Below are 15,753 nucleotides of genomic sequence, written 5' to 3'. Positions count from 1 at the left end.
CCCCTCACAGGACAAGCCCCACACACGTCAAGCCTCTTCCGGCCCTTTACTGCCTCTTAGGAGCCCCGAATCTCCTCCTCCCCAGGGAGGAGGGGAGAGGCCCATGCAGCCCCCCCCCCGCCCCGACTGTTTAGTCCTGGTGGCAGGAAGGGATAGACTCTAATCCTGCTGGTGAAGCCCACCCCTCAAATCTGGTCCAGCCAGTGTGAAGCCATTGGGTTCTAGGGGGCCAGAGGGTCGGGCCAGGTGCCATGGCTGACAAAATACCCATAGCAATTGGGGCCACACTGGATCCCCCAGGAAACGGGGGACAGAGTCCTCTGAGGGTGGTGTCTGGGGGGGGGGAATCACTGGGCTGAACCAAGTTTTTGGGCGGGTGGGGTCCCTGGAGTCAGACCCAGTGGTTTCTTCGGAGGGCCGTGGGTCAAACCAAGTCCTTTGGCCAGAGGGGTCATTAGACCAAATCAGGTTGTTTTACGGGGTTGCGAGTCAATCCTGTCCTTCGGCAAGAGAGGGGTCTCCGGAGCAGACAAACCCTTTCCAAGCACAGTTTAAGTCCAAGAGGAGCCACCATGGTGGCCAGCGGGCCAAGCAAGGTCCTTCTTTAGGAGGGGGCTGGTCGCCGGCTCTGAGTGTGTGTCCCTTCCAGGGGAACCAACCCAAACTCCGGTTCCCTGGCGAGGCCGGGCCAGGCGCGGCCAGGCCGCCTCAGACACTGATGGTGCGGAAGACGGTGAAGCCAGACAGGGCGGTGCTGACCAGGACCCCGGGGCACTGCGGGTGCCAGTGCAGCTCCTTGAGGTCTGTCTCGCCCTGGTGCACAAACAGCAGCTGCTGTGGGAGGTCAGCCAGGCCGGGGTCGTTCTCTGCGCCGCCCGCTTCAGGGTCCCGCTCCACGGCCAGGTCCCACTGCGTGACCTGGTTGTCCGCACCCGAGGCCGCGAAGACCCCACTGTCCTGGGGATGCCACTCAACGGAGGTCACAGGGGCCACGTGCTGCTTGAAGGTGGCCACTGGGGAGCCAGACTGTGGGGAAGGGGCAGTTTGAGCGCTTCGGACTGACTCCTGGGGTACCCCAGCCCGAGCCCCTCACCCCTCCCTGGTCTCGGGGTTCCACCAGGGCTGCACCCTGGAGTCCCCACAAACCCAGATTCTCTGAAAGGACAGAGAGTAAAGTATTGCTGGTCATAAAGGTGTAACATCCCAGGGGATGCTTAGAACTGTGGTTTCACCTGTAAAGAATCCCCTCGGCAGGGGGTAAGGGGGGTTCCCTAAGTGTCTCCCCCACTGAGTCTAAGGCCTTACAGGGCTGAGCACGGCTCCTGGGCTCCAGAGGGACCCGGCGCAAAGAACAAAGACACTTCCCTACACAAAGGTGCTGTGGGGACGGGTCTCCCCAATTCAGAGAAGTGGCTCCCGAGTTCCGAAGGTGAATTAACTCGGCCCTGAGACCTGGCCAGACACCTGCCCTGGCTGATTCCGTGGAACCCGTTACATGGGAGGGAAAAAAGATCGCCGGCCAGTGATCCCGGGAAGGCGCGGAGCCACAGGAAGTCAGGGCGTTGCTCAGAGGGGTCCTGAAAGCGGCCGTCTCTCCTGCCCAGACCCCCCCAGCCTGCAAAGCCCACTCTGGCCATAACGTCATGCCGCGCCTTGCTATGTCTTGCTGTGCCTCGGTTTCCCTCTCTTGCAATGTGTGAGCCAGGCTCCAACTCTCTGATGATTCTATAGAATCCACTAAAAAGAAAAACAACTCCCAGCAGCCCAAGCAGCTGCACGGCGCCTGCACGAGCAGCTGGGAGCCGTGGTCTGCACCTCTTGCCAGCGCTCTAGCTGTCAGAGCGAGTGACTCCACACCCGCAGTCCTCCTGCTGAGCCTGTTTCCTCACCTGCACCCCAGGGGCTGGACCCAAATGCAAAGGGCTTTCCTGGCTCCAGTGCATAAAGCCACCCACGGAGGGAAAGCTCAGACCCCAGTGGCTGCTGCCCCAGGAACCCGGCTGGGGAAGTACCTTGAACTGCCGCAGGTCCCAGACCTTGAGGGCCCCGTCATCCCCACCACTGAGCAGGAAGGGCTCCCGGCGGCTCCAGTTGATGACGTTGACGTCCCCGTCATGGGCGGTGGCCGTGGTGAGCATGCAGGCCTTGCTGGGGGCTGCCCGGATGTCCCAGATGCGAATGGAGGCATCAGCGGAGCAGGATGCAAATACCTGGAAGAGGAGTATGAGCGACCCGGGATTCCCTCAGTCCCACTCGAGACCAGGTACTGGTCAGTCACGGGCCCCTCACCAGGCCCTGCCCCCGGCCCTCCCTCACCGTGTCCTCGGTCGGAGACCACTGCAGGTCCTCCACGGAGCGTGTGTGGCCCACAAAAGGCCGCTGGTCCACATGCCAGGAGCTGCCGTCTGTGGGCGTCCACAGGTGGATGTTCTTCTGACAGTCACCTGTCAACAGGCGCCCTGGGGAAGGGAGTCAGGATGCCACCTGGTCCCAGCGGGCCATCGCTCGCTCCCCTCCCTGGAGTCTCAGCACACTGTTCCCGACCCTGGCTGCAGACCCTGCCCCCTCTCACCCCCCAGGACCAAGCGCACACCCCAGGGCCTCACCAGGCACACGGGGGGACCAGTCCAGAGCAAAGCCCTCGCCCATATGGCCAGCGAAGGCAAAGATGGGCTTTGTGCGGGCTTGCTCATCCCGGAGGAAGATCGCCAGGGCCTGGGGGTCATCGACCACCTGCAGGAGCCGCCGCAGTGCAAACACCTCCACCTGGCCCTTCTCCGACCACACCCCGGCCACCGGCTCCTCGCCCAGCCACGACACCTGTACGGAAGAAGGCAGGGGGGCCAGGTTGGGACAGAGGCCCAGGGCAGTGACCACGGCTCCCTGCATCCCTGAGAACTAGGGCTCCAGCTCCTCAGACCCTGGCCCCCACCCCCTGGGCTGGGACTACAAGCCCAGAAGCCCTTGTGGGAAAGGACCACAGTCTGCAAGGCCAGCGTGGTGCCTGTGACAACGTTCCATTCTGTGGGAAGAGGTAGCAGCGGGGGCAGAACAAAACTTCAAGACTCCTGTGAATCGAGGCTGTGATTCCTGCCACCTGTAACCCTCTCAAGGTCAAACAGTCACAGGCCTCGGACGCCTGTCCATTTGCTCACAAGATAGATCCAGCCTCAGGGTTTCCAGTAGCCCCCGGCCCTGACCCCCTCGAACCCCAGACTCCTATCACACTAACCATTCAGCCTTCACACCAGCAGAGCCAAGCTGCTACCTGATCACCTCAACCTACTGCTCCCCAAACTGCAGGACTTCCTTTGTACTTGTCCCTTCCTCACGCCTGCCACCTACACGGGTCCCACTAAAAAACGCGGCACTTCTAACCCCTTCTAGCTACCTCTATTGTTGTCACTTGAGTTACCACTGATGTCGTCCTTCCCTGAACTACAGCCGCTTACGGGATGCTGTCCTGCTCTTGCTTCCCTGCAGCCTATCCCCAACACAGCAGCCAGAGGGATCCCTTTAAAACACAAGCCAGCCCTGGCTCGTGTGGCTCAGTGGACTGAGCACTGGCCCATGAAGCAAAAGGTTGCTGGTTTGATTCCCAGTTGGGGCACACGCCCCCCCGGTTGTGGGCCAGGTCCCCTGTTGGGGGGCGTGCAAGAGACAGCCAGTTGCATGCACCGATGTTCCTCTCCCTCCTTTTCTCTAAAATAAATAAATAAAGTCTTTAAAACACAAGTCAGATCCCATGTTCCCACTGCTCTACTCTCTAGTGGCTCCCAGTTTCTCCCCAAGTCCTCACAACGGCCTACAGAGCCCTGACCAATCTGTCTCATCCGTGCCCACCCCTGCAATCTTGTCCCAAGTCATTCTGCTGTGGTCTCCCCCATTTCCCTCACCACTCCTCAAACATGCCAAGCTCACCCCAGGGCCTTTGTACTTGTTTCCCTCGCCTGCAGATCAGTCCCCACAGACCCTGGGCTCATTCCCTCACTTCCTGTAGGTCTCTGTCTAAATGGCACCTTATCAGGGAGTACTTCTCAGACCACACTGTTTAAAATAGCAACCACCCTGGCTGCTGTGGCTCAGTGGATTAAGCGTGGGCCTGTGAATCAAAGGATCACCGGTTTGATTCCAAGTCAGGGCACATGCCTGGGTTGTGGGCCAGGTCCCCAGCTGGGGGGTGTGCAAAAGGCAACCACACATTAATATTTCTCTCTCTCTAAAAATAAACAAAATCTTTTAAAAAATAAAATAAAATAAAATAAAATAGTAACCCACTCAGAAACACCCTAACCCTTTTACCTGACTTTATTTTTTCTCTACAACACTTCGCATCTCTGACACAGTAAACATCAACTTAGTTTGTTCTTGTTCCCTTCTCCACTAGCACATAGGTTTCCTGCAGTCGGAGACCTCTGGCTCCCTGTTAAGTCCCCAGGGTCTCAAACAGTGCCAGAGACACTGCGGTAGAGACACACAGCCCACAGGGTAGGACTATACCCTGAGCACTGCCCGGACTGCTATTCACATGTCATCTCCTTCAATCCCCACATCAACCCCATCAGAAGATGCCACCACCCTGAACCACAGAGGTGATGCCACAGTTCCCAAAAAAATAACAAGAAACCACAAAGACACACTACAACCAGACGCTGTTTCTAAGCACCTGAAATAATTGTCTGTTACTCATTCTGTTTTATCCTCACATCAGGCAAGTTTTGTAACTCTCAGCATTTTACTGAAAAACATAAAAAAATACCTCCACAGCACCTGGCACCCAGTGACAATTCACAATAGCTAAGAAATACACAAATGAATGTAGACAATTACGAGGCCGACGCTTTCCCAAAAGCGGAAGGGCACAGCGACGGGCCCATCTGGACAGGAGGGGCGGGTTGTGTTCCAGAGTACGTGTGGCGCACTCCCGAGGCCGTACTTACCCGAACTCGGTTGATGCCACCATAGTGGGGCACCATAGCCAGTTCCAGCTGAGGCTTCCGCTCTTCTTCATCCTCTTCATCTTCCTCCTCCTCTTCATCGCTGCCCTCTGATGGCGGGGGCTTCGTGCCGTGCAGATTGTGCATTCGAAGTATCATTAATCTGGGGGAAAGTGTGATGTGACTTTCCTAAGGCGCTGGGTGTCAGGATCCTTAGGGAGGAGGAAAGATGGAAATCCCAACTTCTGGGTCTGAGGAAGGGAGAAGCTGGAAGCCCTACCTCCTGGGTCCTGGGGGCTAAATCCTGGACCCTGAGGCAATGAGAGGCCGGGGACTTGGATTCCTGGTTCTGGGAAAGCCTTGCGTTTCACCCACCTGTTGCTTTGGGCGCTCTCCGCCTGGGTCCCAGCACAGAGGTAAAGCGTAAGAGGAAACTCTGTCCGATTGTCTCCAAGGTGATCCCGGACTATGTCAAAGCTGAGACAGGGGGCGCCTGGGGCGGGACGGAGAGGTTGGAAAGTTAGGAAGGACAGCAGGATCTCAGGCCCCTCCAGTGTGAATGTCGCCCCTCTTAGACCCGAGTCTTCTCTCTCAGAGCTCCTGTTAAGTTAAATGCGCAGGACCTGATCACCTCAGGACCCAGGAGGTCTGGGTATCCAGCCCTACCAGTCTGCGCTCGGTGGTACAGCAGGTAGGCCTCCTCGTCCATGACCAACTCCTCTCCTTCGCGCAGCGGAGGCCCCCGGCCAGGCAGGTAGACCTGGGCCGGACCCTCCGACCCTGCGTCGTGAGACTCGGCCTCCATGGGTTCCTCTGTTTCACACGTGCGCCGCGGACCCTTGCGCGCCGCCATCTTAGAAGCCTCTCACCATGGGCGCGAGGTAAGAGCGTCACTTCCGGGTTGCTCTTCTCCTCCCCTCCCCCCTTCGGAGGTACGCCAGGCTGCGCAGTTACTTTGGAAACCTTCCAGTTCACTGATTAAAAAAGGAGATAGGGACAGGGAAAAGGAGAATTATGGTAACAGCGTCCTGTTTAGCCTAGGATGGCTACAGTGACTACCGGGAAATTGCACGCGCCGCGTGCCTTTGGGCGCTCTTCTGCTGTGCAGTAGCAAGGCCTCCTGGGAGTTGTAGTCCTGCGGCAGGCCTCCGTCTTCCCATTAACTATAGTTCTGAGCCTCCACTCGATTTTCCATCTTTGACTCTCAGCGCTTTATTTTAACTTAGTTGATTATTCATGTATGCAAATAAGAGCTCTTATTGACAAGAACCGTTTCTATTCTCTGAGGACTCATAAAGCCGGTTTCTTCTTCCCTCCTTGTGATGATGGCTTTAATTTACTTGAAAATGCTTAATGTAAACAGGATGATATTAACGCGTAAGTGAGTCGGTTGAACCTACCCTCTCAGGGCAGTCAACCGCCTAACCAGGACTTCACATTGCAGCTACGGTCAGCGAGCACTTCATCGGAAAGTCCACCCTCTAGAGGCAGCGATTACGAGTGCTTTGATTCTCTTTATGGCCCATCAGCACCAGGGGTTTGGCTAATTGGCATAATGAAATGTTAGAAATGTACTCTCATTGGTGAGGTTAACAGTGTTCAAGATATGTGGGTTGGCTGGAATGTATTAGACACTCTCCTCGCTTGCACGAACAGGATATTAAGAGTATTGTGAGCCTCATCCCTGGAAGCCAGAGGAATGGGACCCTAGACTTGACCTAAAATGCTTTGATCCTGGTTCTTTCCTGAGTCCCTGTCCCCCATACCTTTAGGTCTCTGTCTGCCCCTGCCCCTTCTCAGCCCTTCCCTCCTTCGGGACTTTTTTTCACCTCCTCTTTCTGGGGCTTTGGCTCCCACCTCCCTCGAGGATCTCTGTTCTTGCTCTAATTCTCTTTCTGCCCTCTTTCTCTGTGGGACTTTTCTTGGTTTCAGTTTCTTCCAGATGTTTGGAGGCGGGGGGCTAAGAGACAGACGCGGAGCTCATACTTGGACTGAGGAGGCATAAAAACATGGTTTATTCCAAACACTGCAATGTGAAACAGGAGAGTGGGGAGGCAGGTTGGTGGCCAGTGTGGGCTTCAGACCCTCCCTTCCACAACCCAGCTCCAGACCCGGCTGGAGATCTGGGAAGGGGAGGCTTTGGGTGGGTGGGTGGTGGGGGCGTCTGCTGGGCCATCACCGAAGGGTCACAAATAAGGGTTGGATTTGGACAGGATGTGTTTGGCGGCACCTGGGGCTGGTAATGAGGTGCAACCGAGTGGGAAGTTCTGGGCCCTGCATGTTGGGAACAACGGGGCAGAGGGAGGCGGGGCTTCCGTTGGGGGCGTGTCCTATGTCAAAATAGGGAAATGCAACCGAGGACGGGAGAGGGGGAACCGGGTGTCTCGGTTTGATGTCGAGGGTCACAGTCCGGTCGGGGCAGTCTGGGGTTCGGGTCACAGTTTGGGGTCAGGGGTCACAGTCTGGGGTCGGATGACCATTTGTAGGGGTCGGAAGTCACAGTCTGGGGTCAGGGGTTTCTGTATGGCGGGGCCAAGGTCTATGGTCACAGTTTGGCGAACGCGTCTCACAGTTTTGAGTCCCGATGGATGAAAGGTTAAAAACGGGCTTCCCCGGAGGCGTGGCTGGGACCGGGGAGCTGCACAGTGATGTGAGGGCCACGGCCCCGGGCGTGGGGGTGGGGCGCGGGCGTGGCGTGAACCCCCACCTCCCGCCCCATCTGGTGACGTTAAAAAGCCCTTGTCGGGTTTTAAAAAAAGTCCGCTGGGCTCCGAGACCTCTTCCCTCTCGCTCTCAGGCTGGGTGAGAGTCGGGGAACCAAATCCCCTGGGGCTCACAGTGCCTCGAAAACGAAGGGGCACAGGACGCTGCTCCAGGCGGGGTCCGGCCAGTTCCACCTTTTTCTTTCCCACCCACGTGGGTCCTTGTCCACTGCGCGTGCCCCCTCGGGCCGTGGCCTGCGCTGACCGAGGGGGACAGTCGGGCCCCCGGGGCCGCGTCATACCTCGGACTCGAGGCTGGAGAAGTGCGCCGAGCCCCGGCGGGTCCCCAGGTCTGCGCCCCGGTGTCTGCGGTGGGACGCGGTGGGCAGCGGCGGCCCCCAATGCGCTGCGTGCAGGCATCGGCGCGCGTGGCGGGAGGGCCCGGTGAGCCGGCGCGCTGGGGCGGCGCGGGGACACGAGCTGAGGTCCTCAAGCGAGCGAGAGGTGGGCGCGGGCGGCGGGAGGTCCCAGCCCCCAGCTGAGCGCCGGTGGCGGTGGTGGTGCGGGGCGGGGGGAGCGGGCACGCGGTGTGAGGCCCGCGGGCGGTGCCCGTGCGGTCGCGGGCATCCGCAGCGGGCCCGGCGCCGGGGCGGGGGTCCCGCGGCCCAAGGAGGGGGCGGCGGCGCCCACCAGCCGCCGTCCAGGCCGTCGTGTGAGCAGCTGAGGTGGCGCGGCGGCGGCAGCAGCTCCAGGCTGGCGCAGTGGCGGCAGTGCCAAGCGGCCGGGCCGCCGCGCGGGGGCAGGTAGTCCCAGCTGCCAGCGCGCCAGCCCCCGAGCTTGTCGACCGACCAGTAGCGGCCAGGTGGTGGCCCTAGGCGCTCGGCGTACGGGTAGGGGAAGTCGGCGAACCACCAAGGCTCCAAGCCGCCCAGAGACGCGCCGCCCAGGCTCTCCGAGTCCTCCGAGTCAGACGGCGACGGTTCCAGGTCGAGGTACGGGCAGGGAGGGGGCGCGCCGCGGCATGGAGGGGGCGCCCCCTGGGCCCCGCCGCCCGCCCCCCCTGCGCCCGCAGCGCCGCCTCCGCCCGGCCCCAGTAAGGGCTGGCTCTCTGGGTCGGACCGCGGCCAGCGCGCGGGCGCCGGCGGGCTCTCGTCCTCGTAGGCCAGGCGGCAGAGTGGTGGCCCGACGCCGGTGGCCGCGGCGGAAGGGGGCGCAGGTGGCGACGGGAAGCCGGAGTAGGCGCCGGCTGAGGGCTCAGCCGGCTCCTTGTCCCGCACAATGGCGAAGTAGGAGGGCGGCGGCTTCTGCGGGGGCTGAGCCACCGGTGGGGACATGGGGCGCCCGGCTGCGCCCCGGGGCGGTGCGCGCGCCTCGCCCACGCCCAGGCCCTGAGGCTCGATGGGCCCGTAATAGCGGTGGAAGCCGTCCGCCAGACCCGGGACCCCGGGCGGCCCCGGGGCTTTGGCGCGGCGCCAACGATCCACAGCAGCGCGTTCGCGGGGTAGGAAGGGCGCGGGGGCCGGCGCCGGACGCGCCGTCGGGTACGCCGGGCTGGGCAGCGGCTGCGGCGGAGGCGGAGGCTTGGCCGGCGGTGGGGCAGCTTCGGCGCTGCAACAGCTGTACATGCCCTGCGGGGGCCACGGGAGAGGCGGGGTCGGCGCGGTAGGCCAGGAACACCCGCCTCCCCCTGCTCCCCTCCCCCGATTTCTCCCTCCTCTCCCGCACCTCCGCCCGCGTCCCTTCCATTCCTAGGCATCCCTGCCGGCTTCCACCCATCGGTCCCCTTTGCCTGGCTCTCTCCCCGTACCCTGGAGAAGGCCAGCAGGAAGTCCATGCGGTGGGTGGGCCCCAAGCAGTGCCGCAGTCGCCAGTACACCAGGTGCTCCCAGGCGAAGACCAGCAGGGAGAGGCCCATGGCCACCAGGAGCATGTAGAAGACGCCCGCCATGTTGTCGATGTCCAGCTTGCTGCTCATCACCTCGATTTTGTCATTGTGGCAGATCCCGGAGAGCCACAGCCGCTCCAGCATCTCGATCTCGTCTGGGGAAGGGGGCAAGGGCGGGCGGTCAGAGGTCTCCTTCTGTGGGCAACCCTGGGGGACCCTCCTCACCCACACGGGGAGTCTAGGCCCCCGGGCTCGCCCCCTCCCCCAGGCCCCTTCGCGCAGCCGCACCATCCCCCAGGAACTGCAGCAGCGCCAGGTCGATGGGCCGCTTCCAGCGGGAGCCCTTGTGCAGGGCGATGCCGTAGCCCGTGGTGGCAAAGACCTTGCCCGAGCCGATGGTGACGAGCTTGCAGCCCTCATCCTTGCGGGCCATGTAGTTGAGCACAGCCGCGTCATAGATGAAGGCGTCCAGCTTCCTGGGGGCCGGGGTGCGGGTGGGGGGGGTGAAGGGCAGAGTCAGTCCCACACCGATGCCTTCCTGGCCCAGCCCTGAACCCCTGCCACCCCTAATCTCCGACTGCTCCAGTTGCTAAATAGTAACTCTTGAGCAAGCTGCACCACTTTGTGCCTCAGTTTCAATATCTGTGAAGTGGGGATAACAGCGATACATCCCTTGGGGTTGCTGCAAATGTTAGTACTTTGGTGTGAGGAAGTGCTGGAGAAATGTTAGCGGTGACTGTTAATGAGATAATTACTCATTTAATCTGCACCAGAGCCTCTCCAAAGGAGTCCTATATACTCTATTTTAAAGAGGCCTGAGGCCCCTGGGTGGTGTGGTTCAGTGGATTGAGTGCCAGCCTGCGAACCAAAGGGCACGGGTTGTGGGCCAGGTCCCCAGTAGGGGGCGCACGAGAGGCAACCACACATTGATGTTTCTCTGCTTCCCTTCTGTCTAAAAATAAAATAAATAAAATCTTTTTAAAAATAAAGAGGACTGGACATTAAACAAGGAATCATATCAATAATAATACAATGTTAGGGAGGAGGGCATAAGGGGACTAAATGGTAATAAAAATGCAATAAAAATTAAATTTCTAAAAATAATACACTGTTAATGATCACTAATATTGTGCCGGACACTACCCATGTACTTAAGTAACTTATTTAATCCTGATGACATTTCCTATACAGTAGAAACTACTACAGCGTCTCCATTGTTCAGACCGACACACCATCTGAGTTTGAATTTCCTTGTTTCTCCCATGGGGCCCTAATTTCTAAAACGAGGTGGGAAGATGATCAGGGACATGGAGTCACTTCTCACGGAAGGGGACACAGTGGCACCCGTCACATGTCGCTCCCTCCAAAGCTGCTGCCATTGTACATGTCTGTCTCTGGTTGTGGGACTCTCTCAGCCTCTCCCACTAGATTTCAAGCTCCAGGAGGGGCGGGGCCTAGTCCCCTGTGTCCCGGGCTGTGACGTAGCACACGTCCTTCACGTACAAGATGGCTGTCAGTATTGGCAGAATGAACGGCAGAATGAATGAATGAGTGCATGCTCAGATCCACACCGTGGAACACTGGGTAACTCTTCCACTTACGATCTGACATTTGAAGATGTCCATTGTGTATTAATGAGGAAAAAAAAGAAAAGCTAGTCCCCAAATCCCATGTAATGTATAACTTCATATGCATTTTTTTAAAAAGCGACATAGGTATGGGGGGGATTTTGATCATCTTAACTGCGGACACCAGACTAGCTCTTGGAGGGAGGTATCTGTCCTGGGTTGCCCAGCATTGTCCAAAAGAACCTTCTGCAGTGATGGGAATATGCCCTTGGTGTTATCCAGCCTGGCCAACCTGTGGTTCCTGAACTCTTGACATGGGCTAGTGTGACCTTTTTTTGAAGATTTTTTTTTAAAGAGCACTTTAAAAAATATATTTTATTTATTTATCTTTAGAGGGGAAAAGAAGGAGAGAGGGAGAGAAATATCAATGTGTGGTTGCCTCTCATGCATCCCCTGCTGGGCCCTGGCCGGCAACCCAGGCATGTACCCTGGCCGGGAATCAAACCGAGATCCTTTGGTTCGCAGGCCCGTGCTCAATCCACTGAGCTACACCAGCCAGGGCTGAAATTTTTATTTATTTATTTTTAGACACCGGGGAAGGGAGGAAGAAAGGAAGAGGAACATCAGAGTGTGGTTGCGTCTTGCACGCCCCCTACCGGGGACCCGGCCTGCAACCCAGGCATGTGCCCTGACTAAAATTGAACCAGCAACTCTGGTTCGCAGGCCGGCACTCAACCCACTGAGCCACACTGGCCAGGGCTCGGAACTATACTTTTAATTAATTTAAACACTATTGGACAGCGCAGGTGTGTGGGGGGAGAGAACAAGAGATCAAGGCATGGGGCTACATGCGGGGTGGCAGTAAAGGCCAAGGGTCTCTCGGACAAGAATGTCACCTGGAGTTTTGACTTGTTTGCCTGTCAGTCGATGCAAAAACCGCTGCGTCCCCAAACCGGCAGTGAAGCCCTGTCTGCACGCCCACACACGTGCCCCTTGCGTACGTGGTTGGTTGCAGAGAAGTTAAACAAAAGGAGAGAATTGGTCCAGCACTCCACACAGGGAGGATTCCCCACTTTGGATGGAGCAGCGGAAGCAAAGACTTGGGGGTGGGGCGGAGAAAGCTCCGGAGAAAGAGTAGGAACTGGGGGAGGGCGTTCATCACCCCGCTGTGGGAGAATGGCGTTTGATTTCACTTTATATAGATCCTAATGGGCGGGGAGATCCCAGCCGACATCTGCAGACATATATATAGGCAAGAAAAACGCCACCATTGCCTGCGGCAATGCTGTCTTGTGGGCAAACTGTAATTTCATTTTTTTTAAAGATTTTATTTATTTATCTTTAGAGGGGAAGGTAAGGAGAGAGGGAGAGAAATACCAGTATATGGTTGCCTCTTATGTGTCCCCAGCTGGGAACTGGCCTGCAACCCAGGCATGTGCCCTGACTGGGAATCGAACCACAATCCTTTGGTTCGCAGGCCCCCGCTCAACCCACTGAGCTACACCAGCCAGGGCAGCAAACTGTAATTTCTTGAGGTTTCTCTTGGTTCCGCCAAAGGCCCCTGAGGGCAAAAGGTGAGTTGCTTCTGGGTTTCAGTGGGAAAACTTTGGCGTTTACAGGGTCAGGCTGAAGAGGAGGGATGGAGGCTCTGGAAATGAGGGTGAGGTGGAAGGAGAGTCTTTGGGGGTCCTTGGCGGATACAGCGGGGGAGGGGGACACGGTGGAGAAAGACCCAGAAGCCCCAAACCAAAGCTTCCAGGGGTGGGAAGGTTTGAGTGGCTTTCAGAGCCTTCACTTTTAATCGTTTGCTGTCTTGTTCTGGAATATAATGCTGCCTTCCTGCCTCCACTCCCCACTTCCTCTCCCTCATGGTCCCTAAACCTCTAATAAAACTCACGCATCTCACACCCTCCAGCCTTTGTGTAGGCGCAGGTCCAGGGAAAAAGAAAATACCCGGTGTCTGCCCTCATGTTCCTTCTTCTCCAGCCCTGCTGCCCAAGGGATCTTAATATTCAGTCAGCTCCTGCTCCTCCTCATTCACAACCTTCCCCCGACTCCCCACCTTCGGTCAGAGAGTGGAGTGGCCTTGAACTCCAAGGCTCTATGCCAGCAAACTCCCTCCAAGACCCTCCTTGGTCCTCTACCCCCATCTTCCACGCACGCCTCCCGCACTAGGTTGCTCCAGCTGTGCCGGCCTTTGCACAGTTCCTGGACCACTCCTGCAGGCTCCTGCCTCAGGGCCTTTGCACTTGCTGTTCCCTCTGCCGGAACATTCTTCTCCCAGATACCCCCTGGCTCACACGCTCAATTCCTCCAACCGATTGCTCAAAAGACACGTTTGAGCACCCTATGTGGTACTGCAACCTGCGGCCTCCTTCCCGGGTCTCCCAAACTCATTCACCCTGCCCTGTTTTTATCCGTAGCACTTATCCCCTTGGAACTATAAAACGTCAGTGATTTAGGGTGTCGTCCGTCTCACCCCACTGGAATTTAAATTCTGTGAGGGACAGATCTCGTCTGTCTGAGTCATTGCTGTATCCACAGAGGCTAGAACAGCACCTGGCACACAGCAGGTGCTTAATAAAGAGCGGTTGAGCCCTGGCTGGTGAGGCTCAGTGCATTGAGTGCCTGCAAATGTAAAGGTTGCATGTTCGATTCTCAGTCAGGGCACACGCCTGGGTTGCAGGCTGGGTGTCCAGCTGTGGGTGTGCGAGAGGCAACCACACAGTGACGTTTCTCTCCCTCTCTTTAAAAAAAAAAAAAAAGGAGTGGTTGAGTGAATGGATTGGGGCTGGTTCGAGGTGGTCGTCTGGCGGGCCAGGCACTGGAGCTGAGAGGTAAGATTTCTTTAAGGTGGAAAAGATGCCAAGATGTGTTTGTCCAGGGAGGAGGCAGGCTGAGAACAGCGTGTGCTCTGGGTAAGGAATGCATATGATGTGAGTGTGCCTGCGTGGTTTAACCGATCCAAAAGAAGTAGTAAAGAATGCCTCCCTTCGGGAAAAGGGATTCGATAGTTCCTTTTTTGTCCCTCCTGAGTGAGTGGGCTTACGGAATGGGTTTCCAGAACTGGCTAAGAGAAGTCATGTTTGTTTGTTTCTTTTAAAAAAAAAATTTAAAAGATTTTATTTTCAGAGAGAAGGCACGGGAGTGACGAAGAGAGAAAGAAAAATATTGATGCACAAAGAGAAACATCAATTTCCTCTCTCATGCCCCAACCGGGGGACCTGGCCCACAACCCACGCCTGTGCCCCGACAGGGAATTGAACCAGTGACTTCTTGGTTCACAGGCCAGTGCTCAATCCACTGAGCCACACTAACCAGAGCTCTTTATTTCTTTTGAAGAAATGCATTTCCTTTCTTTCCCTGTGGGGTTGCTTGCCCTCAGTGGCAGGGTAAGTCCACGTTTGTTGCATGAGCCAGCCAAGGCTGTGTGACAGCCGACTGTCCGTACCTCTCTGTCAGGGCAGAATTTTCTAGAGCTGTCCTGGGTGGTACGAGCCACGTGTGACTATTTGAATTTACATTCTAACTAAAACTGAAAATTCAGTTACTTAGCCCTGGCTGGTGTGGCTCGGTGGATTGAGCGCGGGCTGCAAACCAAAGGGTTGCCAGTTTGATTCCCAGTCAGGGCACATGCCTGGGTTGCGGGCCAGGTCCCCAGTAGGGGGCGCACGAGAGGCAACCAGACATTAATATTTTTCTCCCTCTCTTTCTCCTTCCTTTCCCCCTCTCTAAAAATAAATAAATAAAATCTCAAAAAAAAAAGAGAGAGAAAATAAAAAAAATAAAGTTTAGTTCCTTAGCCACGCCAGCCACATTTTGAGCGACCAGGACCAGGTGGTTACCGGACTGGACTGCACAGGCCCAGAGTGCTTCCCTCATTGCAGAAAAGGCCACTGGACGTCACTGCTCTACACACACACACGTCCGCTTTCCAGACGGACTGGCAGCCCCCAGACAGCGGAGACTTTGGTCTGCTCACTGCCCTCCCCTCAGTGCCCAGGCCAGTGGGTGAGTGAATGTGTGAAATTTCATAAGGTTGGGGGTTACCTTGTCGGGGAGATCATGGTTCATTATTAAATTTTTAAAATTGATTTGAGGGAGAGAGAGAGAAACACAGCTTTGTTATTCTACTTATTCCTGTATTCATTGGTTGATTCTTGTATGTGCCCTGACCAGAGATCGAACCCACAACCTTGGTGTATCAGGACAACGCTCTAACCAACTGAGCTAACCAACCAAGACATGGTTCATTACTCGTTTTTCCCTTTGTTCCTCTCTGTATTAAAACATTTTATATATATATATATATATATATATATATATATATATATATATATATATAATGTGTATATGTATATGTAATATGTATGTATATGATTAACCCAAGAAGAGAGATGGACAGATACTAACATTGGGATTCCCCAATAAAACTGGTTCAGACAGATCACCCTACAGTGAAGTTCATAATCAACAACCTGACTTGTAATCACAGGCCCACCATGTCTAGAGTTTTGGACTTCCACTCCCAAATATGAACAGACCACCAAGAATTACTAGGCATCAAATAAAGCCTCTAATAAGAAAGCTAAAAACAGCCCTGGCTGGTGTGGCTCAGTGGACTGAGCACCGGCCTGCAAACCAAAAGGCCTGGTCCGATA

At 56.4% G+C, this 15,753-nt stretch overlaps 2 protein-coding genes across 2 annotated transcripts in view; both read right to left on the bottom strand.

Moving 5' to 3' along the window:
* Positions 1–37: 37 nt before the first annotated feature.
* On the bottom strand, positions 38–5,818 carry GRWD1 (glutamate rich WD repeat containing 1). Its single transcript, XM_037139795.2, has 7 exons — positions 5,604–5,818; positions 5,313–5,430; positions 4,941–5,100; positions 2,607–2,820; positions 2,317–2,459; positions 2,013–2,210; positions 38–1,026 (listed from the first exon to the last, which is right to left on the bottom strand). The coding sequence occupies exons 1-7, from the start codon at positions 5,788–5,790 to the stop codon at positions 709–711; spliced, it is 1,338 nt and encodes a 445-aa protein (XP_036995690.2). The 5' UTR covers positions 5,791–5,818; the 3' UTR covers positions 38–708.
* Positions 5,819–6,991: 1,173 nt separating this feature from the next.
* The window catches only part of GRIN2D (glutamate ionotropic receptor NMDA type subunit 2D), a 36,047-nt gene continuing 27,285 nt past the window's right edge, over positions 6,992–15,753 (bottom strand). The window contains exons 10-12 of the mRNA XM_037139894.2: positions 9,813–10,000; positions 9,447–9,679; positions 6,992–9,267 (exon numbers count right to left, since the gene is read on the bottom strand). Of these exons, the coding sequence (XP_036995789.2) occupies positions 7,936–9,267; positions 9,447–9,679; positions 9,813–10,000 (1,753 nt within the window). The 3' untranslated portion in view covers positions 6,992–7,935. The remainder of the gene's footprint in view (positions 9,268–9,446; positions 9,680–9,812; positions 10,001–15,753) is intronic.

Source organism: Artibeus jamaicensis, unplaced genomic scaffold (genome assembly GCF_021234435.1).
Source record: "Artibeus jamaicensis isolate MK-2021 breed Jamaican fruit bat unplaced genomic scaffold, CSHL_Jam_final scaffold_804, whole genome shotgun sequence".
NCBI classification, from domain to species: Eukaryota; Metazoa; Chordata; class Mammalia; order Chiroptera; family Phyllostomidae; genus Artibeus; species Artibeus jamaicensis.
Note: the sequence above shows the minus strand (reverse complement) of the source record. Positions and strands in the feature narration are given on the sequence as shown.